The sequence below is a fragment of the Salvelinus alpinus genome, chromosome 11 (assembly GCF_045679555.1).
Source record: "Salvelinus alpinus chromosome 11, SLU_Salpinus.1, whole genome shotgun sequence".
Lineage (NCBI taxonomy): Eukaryota > Metazoa > Chordata > Actinopteri > Salmoniformes > Salmonidae > Salvelinus > Salvelinus alpinus.
Genome location: NC_092096.1, coordinates 13,110,010 through 13,131,092, shown reverse-complemented (window position 1 = coordinate 13,131,092; position 21,083 = coordinate 13,110,010). Strand labels below are relative to the sequence as shown.

At 43.8% G+C, this 21,083-nt stretch overlaps 1 protein-coding gene and 6 non-coding genes across 7 annotated transcripts in view; all 7 read left to right on the top strand.

Annotated features, from left to right (window-relative positions):
• Positions 1-21,083, top strand: part of LOC139533589 (transmembrane protein 19-like) — a 41,936-nt gene that overhangs the window by 10,641 nt on the left and 10,212 nt on the right. Inside the window, exons 5-8 of the mRNA XM_071331738.1 lie at positions 933-1,009; positions 1,132-1,309; positions 13,767-13,976; positions 17,221-18,359. Of these exons, the coding sequence (XP_071187839.1) occupies positions 933-1,009; positions 1,132-1,309; positions 13,767-13,976; positions 17,221-17,381 (626 nt within the window). The 3' untranslated portion in view covers positions 17,382-18,359. The remainder of the gene's footprint in view (positions 1-932; positions 1,010-1,131; positions 1,310-13,766; positions 13,977-17,220; positions 18,360-21,083) is intronic.
• On the top strand, positions 4,133-4,205 carry trnak-cuu (transfer RNA lysine (anticodon CUU)). The gene has a single exon. It is a non-coding gene; the product is annotated as a tRNA-Lys (tRNA).
• Positions 10,630-10,702, top strand: trnak-cuu (transfer RNA lysine (anticodon CUU)). The gene has a single exon. It is a non-coding gene; the product is annotated as a tRNA-Lys (tRNA).
• On the top strand, positions 11,262-11,334 carry trnak-cuu (transfer RNA lysine (anticodon CUU)). Its single transcript has one exon. It is a non-coding gene; the product is annotated as a tRNA-Lys (tRNA).
• Positions 12,225-12,297, top strand: trnak-cuu (transfer RNA lysine (anticodon CUU)). Its single transcript has one exon. It is a non-coding gene; the product is annotated as a tRNA-Lys (tRNA).
• On the top strand, positions 12,635-12,707 carry trnak-cuu (transfer RNA lysine (anticodon CUU)). The gene has a single exon. It is a non-coding gene; the product is annotated as a tRNA-Lys (tRNA).
• Positions 13,510-13,582, top strand: trnak-cuu (transfer RNA lysine (anticodon CUU)). Its single transcript has one exon. It is a non-coding gene; the product is annotated as a tRNA-Lys (tRNA).

Here is a 21,083-nt window from a genome sequence, read left to right as displayed (position 1 = left end):
CAGCTAGGCCAGCAGCTAGACCAGTAGCTAGACCAGCAACTAGACCAGCAGCTAGACCAGCAGCTAGGCCAGCAGCTAGACTCTGACTATAAAGAAGGTAACGAGTTACAGCAGCTAGACCAGCTGCTAGACCAGCAGCTAGACCAGCAGCTAGACCAGTAGCTAGACCAGCAGCTAGACCAGTAGCTAGACCAGCAGCTAGACTCTGACTATAAAGAAGGTAACGAGTTACAGCAGCTAGGCCAGCAGCTAGGCCAGCAGCTAGACCAGCAGCTAGACCAGCAGCTAGACCAGCAGCTAGACCAGCAGCTAGACCAGCAGCTAGGCCAGTAGCTAGACCAGTAGCTAGACTAGCAGCTAGGCCAGTAGCTAGACCAGTAGCTAGACCAGCAGCTAGACTCTGACTATAAAGAAGGTAACGAGTTACAGCAGCTAGACCAGCAGCTAGGCCAGCAGCTAGGCGAGCAGCTAGAACAGCAGCTAGACCAGTAGCTAGACCAGCAGCTAGGCCAGCAGCTAGGCCCGCAGCTAGGCCCGCAGCTAGGCCCGCAGCTAGGCCCGCAGCTAGACCAGCAGCTAGACCAGCAACTAGGCCAGCAACTAGGCCAGCAGCTAGGCCAGTAGCTAGGCTAGCAGCTAGGCCAGCAGCTAGACTAAATGACTCTCTAGAGACATTCAGTCCACACCCCAGTCAGGCCACACTCCAGTAAGCAACAGCCTGCTACTGGATGGCTTAGTCTGCCTCAGTCAGTGATATGTGTTTTTTTAAACATACAAACACCTGCGTAAGTCATTTGATCTTAAAGGGATAGTTCACCTTTTTTGAAGTGTAGCTTATTTAACAAAGAAACCCACCCCCAGGGAAGTCAAAAGGAAGTGAAACATTTTGGAGGTGAACTATCATTTTAACGTGTGTCCCCTTTGCCCTCCAGGTGGTCAGAGGAACTGGATACAGGTGTTCTGTAACGGTGGTGTCCCTACAGAGCTGGCCCTGCTATATATGATCGAGGTCAATCAATCAATTCATTATATATTTGAATACATATAACAGCTGCCTCAGCCAAGTGAGCCAACCTTACATCTATCACTCATCTGAGGTTATTTCCATTGTGTGGTCCTGGTTCTAATCAGGTGGGTCCAGGGGAGATGCCGGTGGACTTTGGGAAGCAGTACTCAGCCTCCTGGATGTGTCTGTCTCTGCTGGGGGCCTTGGCTTGCTCTACGGGGGACACCTGGGCATCAGAGGTGGGGCCCGTCCTCAGTCAGACCAAACCCCGCCTCATCACCTCCTGGAGAGAGGTCCCTACAGGTACACACTCACCTGGGCATCAGAGGTGAGGCCCTTCCTCAGTCAGACCAAACCCAGGGTCATCACCTACGTAAAGGGCCATAGAGTGTGTGTGTGTACACTACCATTCAAAAGTTTGGGGTCACTTAGAAATGTCCTTGTTAAAAAAAAAAGAAAAAAAGAAATGGTCCATTTAAAATAACATCAAATTGATCAGAAATACAGTGTAGACATTGTTAATGTTGTAAATTACTATTGTAGCTGGAAACGGCTGATTTAAAAAAATATATATAATAATAATCATAATGGAATATCTACATAGGCGTACATAGGCCCATTATCAGCAACCATCACTCCTGTGTTCCAATGGCACGTTGTGTTAGTGAATCCAAGTTTATAATTTTAAAAGGCTAATTGATCATTAGAAAACTATTTTGCAATTATGTTAGCACAGCTGAAAACTGTTGTGCTGATTTTAAAGAAGCAATACAACTGGCCTTCTTTAGACTAGTTGAGTATCTGGAGCATCAGCATTTGTGGATTTGATTAAGGACTCAAAATGGCCAGAAACAAAGACCTTTCTTCTGAAACTCTTCATTCTATTCTTGTTCTGAGAAATTAAGGCTATTGCATGCGAGAAATTGCCAACAAACGGAAGATCTCGTACAACGCTGTGTACTCCTCCCTTCACAGAGCAGCGCAAACTGGCTCTAACCAGAATAGAAAGAGGAGTGGGAGGCCCCGGTGCACAACTGAGCAAGAGGACAAGTACATTAGTGTGTCTAGTTTGAGAAACGGACGCCTCACAAGTCCTCAACTGGCAGCTTCATTAAATAGTACCTGCAAAACACCAGTCTCAACGTCAACAGTGAAGAGGCAACCCCGGGATGCTGGCCTTCTAGGCAGAGTTGCAAAGAAAAAGCCATATCTCAGACTGGCCAAAGAAATAAAAGATTAAGATGGGCAAAATAACACAATCTTATTCTTTTATTTCTTTGGCCAGTCTGAGATACGCCTATGTAGATATTCCATTAAAAATCAGCCGTTTCCAGCAACAATAGTCATTTACAACATTAACGATGTCTACACTGTATTTCTGATCAATTTTATGTTATTTTAATGGACAATTTTTTTTTGCTTTTCTTTCAAAAACAAGGACCTTTCTAAGTGACCCCAAACTTTTGAAAGGTAGTGTATGTATGTATGTATGTATGAATGCCAGTCAAAAATGTGGACACCTACTCATTCCAGGGTTTTCTTTATTTTTACTGTTTTCTACAATTTAGAATAAGTGAAGACAAACTATGAAATAACACACAAGGAATCATGTGGTGTTAAACAAATGAAAATATATTTTAGATTTTAGATTCTTCAAAGTAGCCACACTTTGCTTTGATGACAGCTTTGCACATTCTTGGCATTCTCTCAACCAGCTCCATGAGGTAGTCACCTGGAATGCATTTCAATTACCAGGTGTCCCTTGTTAATTTGTGGAATTTCTTTCCTTCTTAATGCGTTTGAGCCAATCAGTTGTGTTGTGAAAAGGAAGATAGCCCTAGTATACAGAAGATAGTCCTATTTGATATAAGACCAAGTCCATATTATGGCAGGAACAGCTCAAATAAGCGAAGAGAAACAACAGTCCATCATTACTTTAAGACATGAAGGTCAGTCAATTCTTGAAAATGTCAAGAGTTGGAAAGTTTCTTCAAGTGCAGTCGCAAAAACCATCAAGCGTTATGATGAAACTGGGTCTCATGAGGACCGCCACAGGAAAGGAAGATCCAGAGTTACCTCTGCTGCAGAGGATAAGTTCATTAGTTACCAGCCTCAGATTGCAGCCCAAATAAATGCTTCACAGAGTTCAAATAACAGACACATCTCAACATCAACTGTTCAGAGGAGACTGTGTGAATCAGGCCTTCATGGTTGAATTGCTGCAAAGAAACCACTACTAAAGGACACCAATAAGAAGAAGAGACTTGCTTGGGCCAAGAAATACGATCAATGGACATTAGACCGGTCGAAATCTGTTCTTTGGTCTAAAGAGTCCAAATTTAAGATGTTTGGTTCCAACCGCCGTGTCTTTGTGAGACGCAGAGTAGGTGAACAGATGATCTTTGTATCTGTGGTTCCCACCGTGAAGCATGGAGGAGGTGGTGTGGGGGTGCTTTGCTATTTATTTGGAATTCAAGGCACACATAACCAGCATGGCTACCACAGCATTCTGCAGCGATACGCCATCCCATCTGGTTTGCGCTTAGTGGGACTAACATTTTGTTTTTCAACAGGATAATGAGCCAAAACACACTTCCAGGCTGTGTAAGGGCTTTTTGACCAAGAAGGAGAGTGATGGAGTGCTGCATCAGATGACCTTGCCTCCACAATCATCTGACCTCAACCCAAATGAGATGGTTTGGGATGAGTTGGACCGCAGAGTGGAAAAGGAAAAAGAGTGGAATAGCAGCCAACAAGTGCTCAGCATATGTGGGAACTCCTTCAAGACTGTTGGAAAATCATTCCTCATGAAGCTGGTTGAGAGAATGCCAAGAGTGTGCAAAGCTTTCAAAGCAAATGGTGGCTGCTTTGAAGAATATAAAATATACTACATGATTCCATATGTGTTATTTCAGAATTTGTCTTCACTATTGTTTTACAATGTAGAGTAGGTAAAAAATGTAAAGTAGTAAAAAATGAAGAAAAACCTTGGAATGAGTAGGTGTCAACTTTTGACTGGTACTGATATAGAGAGAGAGAGTTCAGACCTGGTGAGGTCTGTCAGTGGGCAGGGTTGGGTCACGCCCTGTGAGGTCTGTATGTGGGTGGTGTTATATAGTGATGCAAGCCCGGCTAGCTCAGTCGGTAGAGCATGAGACTCTTAATCTCAGGGTCGTGGGTTCGAGCCCCACGTTGGGTGCTGACCTTTTGATTTGAAAGCCTTTCTTCTGATAAATGTGTAATCAAATCAAATTTTATTTGTGTATATATGTACATACATATATATTATGATACACAGTACCAGTCAAAAGTTGACTCACCTACTCATTCAAGGGTTTATTTTTAATACATTTGGAACAATTTCTACATACCTGTTTTCACTTTGTCATTATGGGGTGTTGTGAGTAGATTGCTGAGGATTTTTTATTTAATCCAATTTAGAATAACGCTGTAACGTAACAAAATGTGTAAAAAACCAATGGGTCTGAATACTTTTTGAAGTCACTTGTATATAAGTAACGAGTAACGACTAAACTAATGTTTATAATGGTGTTATTGTGCTCTGTAATGGTGCGTTGTCGTATCACAAGTGAAAGTTCAGGGTATAGGACAGGATCAAAGGTCATGTCATGCTGCCATGAGGCTTGTTAACAGGAAGTTAAAGGATTTATGCATATTCAGGCTACGTCTGGCAGGCTCTGTCTCTACAGGGGGGATCATGAGACCTTTTGGACCATGGCTTTCAGCCCCACACTAAGTCCAGATGGCACAAATACCCTGGTCAAAAGTACTGCACTATATAGGGAATAGGGTGCCATTTGAGTTGCAGACTGTATGTAGAAAGAAGGTAATTATGTTTGAGAGTTGTTACTATATGTTACTGTCTCTAGACTAGACTAGTCATTTACTAACCTGGTCTAACAGTTATTTCATGTTGGTGTGTTATTTACCAACCTGGTCTGACAGTTATTACATGTTGGTGTGTTATTTACCAACCTGGTCTGACAGTTATTACATGTTGGTGTGTTATTTACCAACCTGGTCTAACAGTTATTACATGTTGGGCTGGTGTGTTATTTACCAACCTGGTCTGACAGTTATTACATGTTGGGCTGGTGTGTTATTTACCAATCTGGTCTGACAGTTATTACATGTTGGTGTGTTATTTACCAACCTGGTCTAACAGTTATTACATGTTGGGCTGGTGTGTTATTTACCAACCTGGTCTGACAGTTATTACATGTTGGGTTGGTGTGTTATTTACCAACCTGGTCTGACAGTTATTACATGTTGGGCTGATGTGTTATTTACCAACCTGATCTGACAGTTATTACATGTTGGTGTGTTATTTACCAACCTGATCTGACAGTTATTACATGTTGGTGTGTTATTTACCAACCTGGTCTGACAGTTATTACATGTTGGGCTGGTGTGTTATTTACCAACCTGATCTGACAGTTATTACATGTTGGTGTGTTATTTACCAACCTGGTCTAACAGTTATTACATGTTGGGCTGGTGTGTTATTTACTAACCTGGTCTAACAGTTATTACATGTTGGGCTGGTGTGTTATTTACCAACCTGGTCTAACAGTTATTACATGTTGGGCTGGTGTGTTATTTACCAACCTCGTCTAACAGTTATTACATGTTGGGCTGGTGTGTTATTTACCAATCTGGTCTGACAGTTATTACATGTTGGGCTGGTGTGTTATTTACCAACCTGGTCTGACAGTTATTACATGTTGGGCTGGTGTGTTATTTACCAACCTGGTCTGACAGTTATTACATGTTGGGCTGGTGTGTTATTTACCAATCTGGTCTAACAGTTATTACATGTTGGGCTGGTGTGTTATTTACCAACCTGGTCTGACAGTTATTACATGTTGGTGTGTTATTTACCAATCTGGTCTGACAGTTATTACATGTTGGGCTGGTGTGTTATTTACCAACCTGGTCTGACAGTTATTACATGTTGGGCTGGTGTGTTATTTACCAACCTGGTCTGACAGTTATTACATGTTGGTGTGTTATTTACCAACCTGGTCTGACAGTTATTACATGTTGGTGTGTTATTTACCAACCTGGTCTGACAGTTATTACATGTTGGGCTGGTGTGTTATTTACCAACCTGGTCTAACAGTTATTTCATGTTGGGCTGGTGTGTTATTTACCAACCTGGTCTAACAGTTATTACATGTTGGGCTGGTGTGTTATTTACCAACCTGATCTAACAGTTATTTCATGTTGGGCTGGTGTGTTATTTACCAACCTGGTCTGACAGTTATTACATGTTGGTGTGTTATTTACCAACCTGGTCTGACAGTTATTACATGTTGGGCTGGTGTGTTATTACCAACCTGGTCTAACAGTTATTACATGTTGGTGTGTTATTTACCAACCTGGTCTGACAGTAAATACATGTTGGGCTGGTGTGTTATTTACCAACCTGGTCTGACAGTTATTACATGTTGGTGTGTTATTTACCAGCCTGGTCTAACAGTTATTACATGTTGGTGTGTTATTTACCAACCTGGTCTGACAGTTATTACATGTTGGGCTGGTGTGTCATTTACCAACCTGGTCTAACAGTTATTACATGTTGGTGTGTTATTTACCAACCTGGTCTGACAGTTATTACATGTTGGTGTGTTATTTACCAACCTGGTCTGACAGTTATTACATGTTGGGCTGGTGTGTTATTTACCAACCTGGTCTGACAGTTATTACATGTTGGTGTGTTATTTACCAACCTGGTCTGACAGTTATTACATGTTGGGCTGGTGTGTTATTTACCAACCTGGTCTAACAGTTATTACATGTTGGGCTGGTGTGTTATTTACCAACCTGGTCTGACAGTTATTACATGTTGGGCTGGTGTGTTATTTACCAACCTGGTCTAACAGTTATTACATGTTGGGCTGGTGTGTTATTTACCAACCTGGTCTGACAGTTATTACATGTTGGGCTGGTGTGTTATTTACCAACCTGGTCTAACAGTTATTACATGTTGGTGTGTTATTTACCAACCTGGTCTGACAGTTATTACATGTTGGGCTGGTGTGTTATTTACCAACCTGGTCTGACAGTTATTACATGTTGGGCTGGTGTGTTATTTACCAACCTGGTCTAACAGTTATTACATGTTGGTGTGTTATTTACCAACCTGGTCTGACAGTTATTACATGTTGGTGTGTTATTTACCAACCTGGTCTGACAGTTATTACATGTTGGTGTGTTATTTACCAACCTGGTCTGACAGTTATTACATGTTGGTGTGTTATTTACCAACCTGGTCTGACAGTTATTACATGTTGGTGTGTTATTTACCAACCTGGTCTAACAGTTATTACATGTTGGGCTGGTGTGTTATTTACCAACCTGGTCTGACAGTTATTACATGTTGGTGTGTTATTTACCAACCTGGTCTGACAGTTATTACATGTTGGTGTGTTATTTACCAACCTGGTCTGACAGTTATTACATGTTGGTGTGTTATTTACCAACCTGGTCTAACAGTTATTACATGTTGGGCTGGTGTGTTATTTACCAACCTGGTCTGACAGTTATTACATGTTGGGCTGGTGTGTTATTTACCAATCTGGTCTGACAGTTATTACATGTTGGTGTGTTATTTACCAACCTGGTCTAACAGTTATTACATGTTGGGCTGGTGTGTTATTTACCAACCTGGTCTGACAGTTATTACATGTTGGGCTGGTGTGTTATTTACCAATCTGGTCTGACAGTTATTACATGTTGGGCTGATGTGTTATTTACCAACCTGATCTGACAGTTATTACATGTTGGTGTGTTATTTACCAACCTGGTCTGACAGTTATTACATGTTGGTGTGTTATTTACCAACCTGATCTGACAGTTATTACATGTTGGTGTGTTATTTACCAACCTGATCTGACAGTTATTACATGTTGGGCTGGTGTGTTATTTACTAACCTGGTCTAACAGTTATTACATGTTGGGCTGGTGTGTTATTTACCAACCTGGTCTAACAGTTATTACATGTTGGGCTGGTGTGTTATTTACCAACCTGGTCTAACAGTTATTACATGTTGGGCTGGTGTGTTATTTACCAATCTGGTCTGACAGTTATTACATGTTGGGCTGGTGTGTTATTTACCAATCTGGTCTGACAGTTATTACATGTTGGGCTGGTGTGTTATTTACCAACCTGGTCTGACAGTTATTACATGTTGGGCTGGTGTGTTATTTACCAACCTGGTCTGACAGTTATTACATGTTGGGCTGGTGTGTTATTTACCAACCTGGTCTGACAGTTATTACATGTTGGTGTGTTATTTACCAACCTGGTCTGACAGTTATTACATGTTGGTGTGTTATTTACCAACCTGGTCTGACAGTTATTACATGTTGGTGTGTTATTTACCAACCTGGTCTAACAGTTATTTCATGTTGGGCTGGTGTGTTATTTACCAACCTGGTCTAACAGTTATTACATGTTGGGCTGGTGTGTTATTTACCAACCTGATCTAACAGTTATTTCATGTTGGGCTGGTGTGTTATTTACCAACCTGGTCTGACAGTTATTACATGTTGGTGTGTTATTTACCAACCTGGTCTGACAGTTATTACATGTTGGGCTGGTGTGTTATTACCAACCTGGTCTAACAGTTATTACATGTTGGTGTGTTATTTACCAACCTGGTCTGACAGTAAATACATGTTGGGCTGGTGTGTTATTTACCAACCTGGTCTGACAGTTATTACATGTTGGTGTGTTATTTACCAGCCTGGTCTAACAGTTATTACATGTTGGTGTGTTATTTACCAACCTGGTCTGACAGTTATTACATGTGTGGCTGGTGTGTCATTTACCAACCTGGTCTAACAGTTATTACATGTTGGTGTGTTATTTACCAACCTGGTCTGACAGTTATTACATGTTGGTGTGTTATTTACCAACCTGGTCTGACAGTTATTACATGTTGGGCTGGTGTGTCATTTACCAACCTGGTCTGACAGTTATTACATGTTGGGCTGGTGTGTTATTTACCAACCTGGTCTAACAGTTATTACATGTTGGGCTGGTGTGTTATTTACCAACCTGGTCTGACAGTTATTACATGTTGGGCTGGTGTGTTATTTACCAACCTGGTCTGACAGTTATTACATGTTGGGCTGGTGTGTTATTTACCAACCTGGTCTGACAGTTATTACATGTTGGGCTGGTGTGTTATTTACCAACCTGGTCTAACAGTTATTACATGTTGGGCTGGTGTGTTATTTACCAACCTGGTCTGACAGTTATTACATGTTGGGCTGGTGTGTTATTTACCAACCTGGTCTAACAGTTATTACATGTTGGTGTGTTATTTACCAACCTGGTCTGACAGTTATTACATGTTGGTGTGTTATTTACCAACCTGGTCTGACAGTTATTACATGTTGGGCTGGTGTGTTATTTACCAACCTGGTCTGACAGTTATTACATGTTGGTGTGTTATTTACCAACCTGGTCTGACAGTTATTACATGTTGGTGTGTTATTTACCAACCTGGTCTAACAGTTATTACATGTTGGTGTGTTATTTACCAACCTGGTCTGACAGTTATTACATGTTGGTGTGTTATTTACCAACCTGGTCTGACAGTTATTACATGTTGGTGTGTTATTTACCAACCTGGTCTGACAGTTATTACATGTTGGGCTGGTGTGTTATTTACCAACCTGGTCTAACAGTTATTACATGTTGGTGTGTTATTTACCAACCTGGTCTGACAGTTATTACATGTTGGTGTGTTATTTACCAACCTGGTCTGACAGTTATTACATGTTGGTGTGTTATTTACCAACCTGGTCTAACAGTTATTACATGTTGGGCTGGTGTGTTATTTACCAACCTGGTCTGACAGTTATTACATGTTGGGCTGGTGTGTTATTTACCAACCTGGTCTGACAGTTATTACATGTTGGGCTGGTGTGTTATTTACCAACCTGGTCTGACAGTTATTACATGTTGGGCTGGTGTGTTATTTACCAACCTGGTCTAACAGTTATTACATGTTGGTGTGTTATTTACCAACCTGGTCTGACAGTTATTACATGTTGGTGTGTTATTTACCAACCTGGTCTGACAGTTATTACATGTTGGTGTGTTATTTACCAACCTGGTCTAACAGTTATTACATGTTGGGCTGGTGTGTTATTTACCAACCTGGTCTGACAGTTATTACATGTTGGTGTGTTATTTACCAACCTGGTCTGACAGTTATTACATGTTGGTGTGTTATTTACCAACCTGGTCTGACAGTTATTACATGTTGGTGTGTTATTTACCAACCTGGTCTGACAGTTATTACATGTTGGTGTGTTATTTACCAACCTGGTCTGACAGTTATTACATGTTGGTGTGTTATTTACCAACCTGGTCTGACAGTTATTACATGTTGGTGTGTTATTTACCAACCTGGTCTGACAGTTATTACATGTTGGTGTGTTATTTACCAACCTGGTCTGACAGTTATTACATGTTGGTGTGTTAATTACCAACCTGGTCTGACAGTTATTACATGTTGGTGTGTTATTTACCAACCTGGTCTGACAGTTGTGTTATTTTGGGATGTTGTGGGTTGTATCTCCAAGCCCGGCTAGCTCAGTCGGTAGAGCATGAGACTCTTAATCTCAGGGTCGTGGGTTCGAGCCCCACGTTGGGCGATGACCTTTTGTTTTGGATACCATTGATCCTCAGAGGCTCAGGGACAGTTTCCTGGACACAGATTATAGTCCTCGACTGAAAAGCACTACCTATGAACAATATCAAATGGGCATGCTTTTTAGACTAGGACTTAATGGGTGTCTGGGAAACCAGCCTTAGGGGTATAGTGGTTAATACACATGCTACATAAATGACCAGTAGTTGTTGGCTGTGTAGCTTCATCACCCGAGGGATAAGTACTAGGGTGATGAAATAGAGGACTGGTAAAATCCACGAGGCAGGGTTGGTTCACGCCCTGTGAGCTCTGTCAGTAGGCAGGGTTGGTTCAGACCCTGTGAGGTCTGTCAATGGGCAGGGTTGGTTCAGACCCTGTAAGGTCTGTCAATGGGCAGGGTTGGGTCACGCCCTGTGAGGTCTGTCAGTGGGCAGGGTTGGGTCACGCCCTGTGAGGTCTGTCAATGGGCAGGGTTGGGTCACGCCCTGTGAGGTCTGTCAGTGGGCAGGGTTGGTTCAGACCCTGTGAGGGCTGTATGTGGGGGGTGTTATATAGTGATGCAAGCCCGGCTAGCTCAGTCGGTAGAGCATGAGACTCTTAATCTCAGGGTCGTGGGTTCGAGCCCCACGTTGGGCGCTGACCTTTTGATTTGAAATCCTTTCTTCTGATAAATGTGTGAGCAAATCAAATTTTATTTGTGTATATACATACATACATATATATTATGATACACAGTACCAGTCAAAAGTTGACTCACCTACTCTGTCAAGGGTTTATTTTTAATACATTTGGAACAATTTCTACATACCTGTTTTCACTTTGTCATTATGGGGTATTATGTGTAGATTGCTGAGGATTTTTTATTTAATCCATTTTAGAATAACGCTGTAACGTAACAAAATGTGGAAAAAACTGAGGGGTCTGAAATCTTTTTGAAGGCACTTGTATATAAGTAACGAGTAATAACTAAACTAATGTTTATAATGGTGTTATTATGCTCTGTAATTGTGCTTTGCCCTATCACAGGTGAAAGTTCAGGGTATAGGACAGGATCAGAGGTCATGTCATGCTACCATGAGGCTTGTTAACAGGAAGTTAAAGGATTTATGCATATTCATGCTACGTCTGGCAGGCTCTGTCTCTCTACAGGGGGGATCATGAGACCTTTTGGACCATGGCTTTCAGCCCCACACTAAGTCCAGATGGCACAAATACCCTGGTCAAAAGTACTGCACTATATAGGGAATAGGGTGCCATTTGAGTTGCAGACTGTATGTAGAAAGAAGGTAATTATGTTTGAGAGTTGTTACTGTCTTTAGACTAGTCATTTACCAACCTGCTCTGAGAGTTATTACATGTTGGGCTGGTGTGTTATTTACCGACCTGGTCTGACAGTTATTACATGTTGGTCTGGTGTGTTATTTACCAACCTGGTCTGACAGTTATTACATGTTGGTCTGGTGTGTTATTTACCAACCTGGTCTGACAGTTGTGTTATTTTGGGATGTTGTGGATTGTGTCTCCAAGCCCGGCTAGCTCAGTCGGTAGAGCATGAGACTCTTAATCTCAGGGTCGTGGGTTCGAGCCCCACGTTGGGCGCTGACCTTTTGATTGGGATACCATTGATCCTCAGAGGCTTGGGGCCAGTTTCCTGGATACAGATTATAGTCCTCGACTGAAAAGCACTACCTATGAACAATATCAAATGGACATGTTTTTTAGACTAGGACTTAATGGGTATCTGGGAAACCAGCCATAGATGTATAGTGGTTAATACACATGCAACATAAATGACCAGTATTTGTTGACTGTGTAGCTTCATCACCCGAGGGATAAGTACTAGGGTGATGAAATAGAGGACTGGTGAAATCCAAGAGGCAGGGTTGGTTCAGACCCTGTGAGGTCTGTATGTGGGTGGTGTCATATAGTGATGCAAGCCCGGCTAGCTCAGTCGGTAGAGCATGAGACTCTTAATCTCAGGGTCGTGGGTTCGAGCCCCACGTTGGGCGCTGACCTTTTGTTTTGGATACCATTGATCCTCAGAGGCTTGGGGCCAGTTTCCTAGACACAGATTATAGTCCTCGACTGAAAAGCACTACGAACAATATCAAATGGGCATGCTTTTTAGACTAGGACTTAATGGGTGTCTGGGAAACCAGCCTTAGGGGTATAGTGGTTAATACACATGCAACATAAATGACCAGTATTTGTTGACTGTGTAGCTTCATCACCCGAGGGATAAGTACTTGGGTGATGAAATAGAGGACTGGTGAAGTCCAAGAGGCAGGGTTGGTTCACACCCTGTGATCAAATCAAATTTTATTCGTCACATGCTCCGAATACAACAGGTACATTCAAATGCTTACTGACAAGGTCTTAACCAACAATGCAGTTCAAGAAATAGAGTTAAGAATATATTTAACTCAATAAATAAAAAATAAAATAAAAAGTAACCTTAAAGAACAATAAGGAGGCTATATACAGGGACACCAGTTAGTCAGACACGAGAGGCTTGGTTGGAAAGAAAGTCAATAATCTGTTGACTGACTGTTCAGTCAACAACTTTACACATTGAGTAAGAGGATCAAAGACTGGGTGAAATGTGAAAGGGGACAGGGTTGGAGGCAGTTAATTGAAATGTAATGTAAATAATGTCTATCTATTGACAGTGCGTCTCTACTAACAACTATTCACAGTGTTGCGTAAGAAGAGCCTGACAGTAACTGACTGTGGCAGGTGATGTGAAAACTAGGAAGGGGCGGGGTTCATTTTGACATGCCTATGTGCGGGGGAATTCCAGTTTTCCCTGAGGCCCGGCTAGCTCAGTCGGTAGAGCATGAGACTCTTAATCTCAGGGTCGTGGGTTCGAGCCCCACGTTGGGCGGCAGTGTTTTGTGTTGAGTGCTAGCCTCTGAGACAGACTTTGACACAGTTTCAAAGTAGATACAGTCATCACTTACTGTAAATAGTGTAGTCTTTCTGCATCCTGTTCCTAACAATGCTCCTCCCCATGAGACTAGTGAAACATGTTGTAAAGGGTGTTAACTGTTCAACTCTTCTTTTCACAGGGACCAATGGAGGAGTGACCCCAGTGGGTCTACTGGCTAGCTTCCTGGGGGGCCTGGCAGTGGGCGTGGCTTACTATATCTCTCAGATCCTATTGGTCCGTGACCTTCACCTGGCTGATCCCCAGTGGCCAATCATAGTCTATGGAGCCATGGCTGGCCTAATTGGGTCCATGTTGGACTCTGTCCTGGGAGCACACTGGCAGTACTCAGGTGGGTCTGTCAACGATGAGTTATTCATGTGTTATTATCAGGGATTAGTTATGTTATTATCAGGGATTAGTTATTAATGTGTTATTATCAGGGATTAGTTATTATCAGGGATTAGTTATGTTATCATCAGGGATTAGTTATGTTATCATCAGGGATTAGTTAATGTTATCATCAGGGATTAGTTAATATTATCATCAGGGATTAGTTAATGTTATCATCAGGGATCAGATATTCACGTTATCATCAGGGAAAAGTATACATAGCTAACTCAAGATATAGATTAATATATACAGTGCATTCAGACCCCTGAATATATACAGTGCATTCAGACCCCTGAAGATATAACAGTGCATTCAGACCCCTGAATATATATGCAGTGCATTCAGACCCCTGAATATATACAGTGCATTCAGACCCCTGAATATATATGCGGTGCATTCAGACCCCTGAATATATACGCGGTGCATTCAGACCCCTGAATATATACGCGGTGCATTCAGACCCCTGAATATATACGCGGTGCATTCAGACCCCTGAATATATATGCAGTGCATTCAGACCCCTGAATATATATACAGTGCATTCAGACCCCTGAATATATACGCGGTGCATTCAGACCCCTGAATATATACGCGGTGCATTCAGACCCCTGAATATATATGCGGTGCATTCAGACCCCTGAATATATATGCGGTGCATTCAGACCCCTGAATATATACGCGGTGCATTCAGACCCCTGAATATATACGCGGTGCATTCAGACCCCTGAATATATACGCGGTGCATTCAGACCCCTGAATATATACGCGGTGCATTCAGACCCCTGAATATATACGCGGTGCATTCAGACCCCTGAATATATAACAGTGCATTCAGACCCCTGAATATATAACAGTGCATTCAGACCCCTGAATATATACAGTGCATTCAGACCCCTGAATATATACGCGGTGCATTCAGACCCCTGAAGATATAACAGTGCATTCAGACCCCTGAATATATACAGTGCATTCAGACCCCTGAATATATATGCAGTGCATTCAGACCCCTGAATATATATGCAGTGCATTCAGACCCCTGAATATATATGCAGTGCATTCAGACCCCTGAATATATATGCAGTGCATTCAGACCCCTGAATATATATGCGGTGCATTCAGACCCCTGAATATATACGCGGTGCATTCAGACCCCTGAATATATACGCGGTGCATTCAGACCCCTGAATATATACGCGGTGCATTCAGACCCCTGAATATATACGCGGTGCATTCAGACCCCTGAATATATACGCGGTGCATTCAGACCCCTGAATATATATGCGGTGCATTCAGACCCCTGAATATATATGCGGTGCATTCAGACCCCTGAATATATATGCGGTGCATTCAGACCCCTGAATATATATGCGGTGCATTCAGACCCCTGAATATATACGCGGTGCATTCAGACCCCTGAATATATATGCAGTGCATTCAGACCCCTGAATATATATACAGTGCATTCAGACCCCTGAATATATATGCAGTGCATTCAGACCCCTGAATATATATGCAGTGCATTCAGACCCCTGAATATATATGCAGTGCATTCAGACCCCTGAATATATATACAGTGCATTCAGACCCCTGAAGATATATGCAGTGCATTCAGACCCCTGAATATATATGCAGTGCATTCAGACCCCTGAATATATACAGTGCATTCAGACCCCTGAAGATATAACAGTGCATTCAGACCCCTGAAGATATACAGTGCATTCAGACCCCTGAAGATATACAGTGCATTCAGACCCCTTGACTTTTTCCACATTTTATGTTACAACCTTATTCTAATTTTTACATTTAAAACAAAAAGTCGCTCAATGCCCCATAATGACAAAGCAAAAACTGTTTTTTAGAAATTTGAATACATAAGTATTCAGACCCTTTATTCAGTACTTTGAAGCACCTTTGGCAGTGATTGCAGCCTCGAGTCTTCTTGGGTATGACGCTACAAGCTTGGCACACCTGTATTTGGGAATGTTTCTCTCATTCTTCTCTGCAGATCCTCTCAAGCTCTGCCAGGTTGAATGGGGAGTGTCGCTGCACAGCTATTTTTTAGGTCTCCAGAGATGTTCGATCAGGTTCAAGTCCGTGGTCTGGCTAGGCCACTAAAGGACATTCAGAGACTTTTCCCGAAGCCACTCCTGCGTTGTCTTGGCTGTGTGCTTAGGGTCGTTGTACTGTTGGAAGGTGAACCTTTGCCCCAGTCTGAGGTCCTGAGTGCTCTGGAGCAGGTTTTCAACAAGGATCTCTCTGTACTTAACTCCGTTCATCTTTCCCTCGATCCTGACTAGTCTTCCAGTCCCTGCCACTGAAAAACATCCCCACATCATGATTCTGCCGCCACCATCCTTCACTGTAGGGATGGTGGCAGGTTTCCTCCAGACGTAACGCTTGGCATTCAAGCCAAAGAGTTCAATCTTGGTTTCATCAGACCAGAGAATCTTGTTTCTCATGGTCTAAGAGTCTTTTAAGTGCCTTTTGGCAAACTCCAAACTCTTGGTGACCTTCAATGCTGCAGACAGTTTTTGGTACCCTTCCCCAGATCTGTGCCTTGACACAATCTTGTCTCTGAGCTCTACGGCTATGACCTTGTGAGCGCTGCGGACAATTCCTTCGACCTCAGGGCTGGTATTTTGCTCTGACATGAATTGTCAACTGTGGGACCTTTATATAGACAGGTGTGTGCCTTTCCAAATCATGTCCAATCAATTGAATTTACCACAGGTGGACTCCAATAAAGTCGTAGAAACATGTCAAGGTTGATTAATGGAAACAGGATGCAACCGAGCTCAATTTCGAGTCTCAAAGCAAAGGGTCTGTATACTTATGTAAATAAGGTATTTGTTTATTTTTTTATACATTTGCAAAAATTCTAAAAACCTGTTTTCACTTTGTCGTTATGGGATATTGTGTGTAAATTGAGTTGTTTTCTTCTTCATTGAATACATTTTAGAATAAGGCTGTAACAAAATGTGGGAAAAGTCAAGAGGTCTGAATAATTTCTGAATGCACTGTATATGTTATTCATTTATTTTTATTTTTTCATGTTGAATTGACCCCTTTTTAAAAAAATATATATTTATAGATGTTTGATATCCATGTATTAGCAGGTTCTTGAAGTGTCTTTCTTGAATTTTAAAATTAATTAAAAATGTCTGCTCCACTCTTACACATGTATGATGTCCCTTCTTCCCCAGGTTACGACGAAAGCCTCGGAAAGGTTGTTAACTATGCGTCTGTGACAACTAAGCGGATATGTGGGAAGCCTATCCTGGACAACAATGGCGTTAACCTCTTCTCTTCCATCATAGTAGCTCTGGTTCTTCCTGGTGTTGCATGGAGCTTCTGGCCTCACTAGGGAAGGAACTCTTTACGTTTCCCTGATTTCTGTTTTGTCAACAATTTTTTTTTTTTGCAAAAAAATGTTTTGCTTGTTGTATTGAAGTCGTGCACACTGTTTTATATTTTACCTAGTATGGTGTAGCTTGCTGTCTAAGGAAATAGAGTTACCATGCTATAACTAACCTCACAACTCTGTGTTTGTCTCCATGGTAATACATTTGTTGATCTTAGTTTAATCATCTAGATTTCAGTTGTTTACTAAAATGCATTAAGTGCATGGACTATAGGAGAGTTGTTTTTTCTGTTTGATTGATTGAATCTTTTGCTAAACTTGTTGTAATACTCTTGAGTAGGCCTACACCCTACACTCTACACCCTACACAAGGGAAGGGGTGAGAGAAGCCTACACCCTACACTAGAGAAAGGGTGAGAGAAGGGAAGGGGTGAGAGAAGCCTACACTAGGGATGGGGAAGGGGTGAGAAGCCTACACCCTACACTAGAGAAAGGGTGAGAGAAGGGAAGGGGTGAGAGAAGCCTACACTAGGGATGGGGAAGGGGTGAGAGAAGCCTACACCCTACCCTAGGGATGGGGAAGGGGTGAGAGAAGCCTACACCCTACACTAGAGAAGGGATGGGGAAGGGGTGAGAGAAGCCTACACCCTACACTAGAGAAGGGAAGGGGTGAGAGAAGCCTACACCCTACACTAGAGAAGGGAAGGGGTGAGAGAAGCCTACACCCTACACTAGAGAAGGGAAGGGGTGAGAGAAGCCTACACCCTACACTAGAGAAGGGATGGGGTGAGAGAAGCCTACACCCTACACTGGAGAAGGGAAGGGGTGAGAGAAGCCTACACCCTACACTAGAGAAGGGATGGGGTGAGAGAATCCTACACCCTACACTAGAGAAGGGAAGGGGTGAGAGAAGCCTACACCCTACACTAGAGAAGGGATGGGGTGAGAGAAGCCTACACCCTACACTAGAGAAGGGGTGGGGTGAGAGAAGCCTACACCCTACACTAGAGAAGGGATGGGGTGAGAGAAGCCTACACCCTACACTAGAGAAGGGAAGGGGTGAGAGAAGCCTACACCCTACACTAGAGAAGGGAAGGGGTGAGAGAAGCCTACACCCTACACTAGAGAAGGGAAGGGGTGAGAGAAGCCTACACCCTACACTAGAGAAGGGAAGGGGTGAGAGAAGCCTACACCCTACACTAGAGAAGGGAAGGGGTGAGAGAAGTCTACACCCTACACTAGAGAAGGGATGGGGTGAGAGAAGCCTACACCCTACACTAGAGAAGGGAAGGGGTGAGAGAAGCCTACACCCTACACTAGAGAAGGGAAGGGGTGAGAGAAGCCTACACCCTACACTAGAGAAGGGAAGGGGTGAGAGAAGCCTACACCCTACACTAGAGAAGGGAAGGGGTGAGAGAAGCCTACACCCTACACTAGAGAAGGGAAGGGGTGAGAGAAGCCTACACCCTACACTAGAGAAGGGAAGGGGTGAGAGAAGCCTACACCCTACACTAGAGAAGGGAAGGGGTGAGAGAAGCCTACACCCTACACTAGAGAAGGGAAGGGGTGAGAGAAGCCTACACCCTACACTAGAGAAGGGAAGGGGTGAGAGAAGCCTACACCCTACACTAGAGAAGGGATGGGGTGAGAGAAGCCTACACCCTACACTAGAGAAGGGATGGGGTGAGAGAAGCCTACACCCTACACTAGAGAAGGGATGGGGTGAGAGAAGCCTACACCCTACACTAGAGAAGGGAAGGGGTGAGAGAAGCCTACACCCTACACTAGAGAAGGGAAGGGGTGAGAGAAGCCTACACCCTACACTAGAGAAGGGAAGGGGTGAGAGAAGCCTACACCCTACACTAGAGAAGGGAAGGGGTGAGAGAAGCCTACACCCTACACTAGAGAAGGGATGGGGTGAGAGAAGCCTACACCCTACACTAGAGAAGGGAAGGGGTGAGAGAAGCCTACACCCTACACTAGGGAAGGGGTGAGAGAAGCCTACACCCTACACTAGAGAAGGGATGGGGTGAGAGAAGCCTACACCCTACACTAGAGAAGGGAAGGGGTGAGAGAAGCCTACACCCTACACTAGAGAAAGGGATGGGGTGAGAGAAGCCTACACCCTACACTAGAGAAGGGAAGGGGTGAGAGAAGCCTACACCCTACACTAGAGAAGGGAAGGGGTGAGAGAAGCCTACACCCTACACTAGAGAAAGGGTGAGAGAAGCCTACACCCTACACTAGAGAAGGGAAGGGGTGAGAGAAGCCTACACCCTACACTAGAGAAGGGAAGGGGTGAGAGAAGCCTACACCCTACACTAGAGAAGGGAAGGGGTGAGAGAAGCCTACACCCTACACTAGAGAAGGGAAGGGGTGAGAGAAGCCTACACCCTACACTAGAGAAAGGGTGAGAGAAGCCTACACCCTACACTAGAGAAGGGAAGGGGTGAGAGAAGCCTACACCCTACAGTAGAGAAGGGAAGGGGTGAGAGAAGCCTACACCCTACACTAGAGAAGGGATGGGGTGAGAGAAGCCTACACCCTACACTAGAGAAGGGAAGGGGTGAGAGAAGCCTACACCCTACAGTAGAGAAGGGATGGGGTGAGAGAAGCCTACACCCTACACTAGAGAAGGGATGGGGTGAGAGAAGCCTACACCCTACACTAGAGAAGGGAAGGGGTGAGAGAAGCCTACACCCTACACTAGAGAAGGGAAGGGGTGAGAGAAGCCTACACCCTACAGTAGAGAAGGGAAGGGGTGAGAGAAGCCTACACTCTACACTAGAGAAGGGATGGGGTGAGAGAAGCCTACACCCTACACTAGAGAAGGGATGGGGTGAGAGAAGCCTACACCCTACACTAGAGAAGGGAAGGGGTGAGAGAAGCCTACACCCTACACTAGAGAAGGGATGGGGAAGGAGTGAGAGAAGCCTACACCCTACACTAGAGAAGGGATGGGGTGAGAGAAGCCTACACCCTACACTAGAGAAGGGAAGGGGAAGGAGTGAGAGAAGCCTACACCCTACAGTAGAGAAGGGAAGGGGTGAGAGAAGCCTACACCCTACACTAGAGAAGGGATGGGGTGAGAGAAGCCTACACCCTACACTAGAGAAGGGAAGGGGTGAGAGAAGCCTACACCCTACCCTAGAGAAGGGAAGGGGTGAGAGAAGCCTACACCCTACACTAGAGAAGGGAAGGGGTGAGAGAAGCCTACACCCTACACTAGAGAAAGGGTGAGAGAAGCCTACACCCTACACTAGAGAAGGGAAGGGGTGAGAGAAGCCTACACCCTACAGTAGAGAAGGGAAGGGGTGAGAGAAGCCTACACCCTACACTAGAGAAGGGATGGGGTGAGAGAAGCCTACACCCTACACTAGAGAAGGGAAGGGGTGAGAGAAGCCTACACCCTACAGTAGAGAAGGGATGGGGTGAGAGAAGCCTACACCCTACACTAGAGAAGGGATGGGGTGAGAGAAGCCTACACCCTACACTAGAGAAGGGAAGGGGTGAGAGAAGCCTACACCCTACACTAGAGAAGGGAAGGGGTGAGAGAAGCCTACACCCTACAGTAGAGAAGGGAAGGGGTGAGAGAAGCCTACACCCTACACTAGAGAAGGGATGGGGTGAGAGAAGCCTACACCCTACACTAGAGAAGGGATGGGGTGAGAGAAGCCTACACCCTACACTAGAGAAGGGATGGGG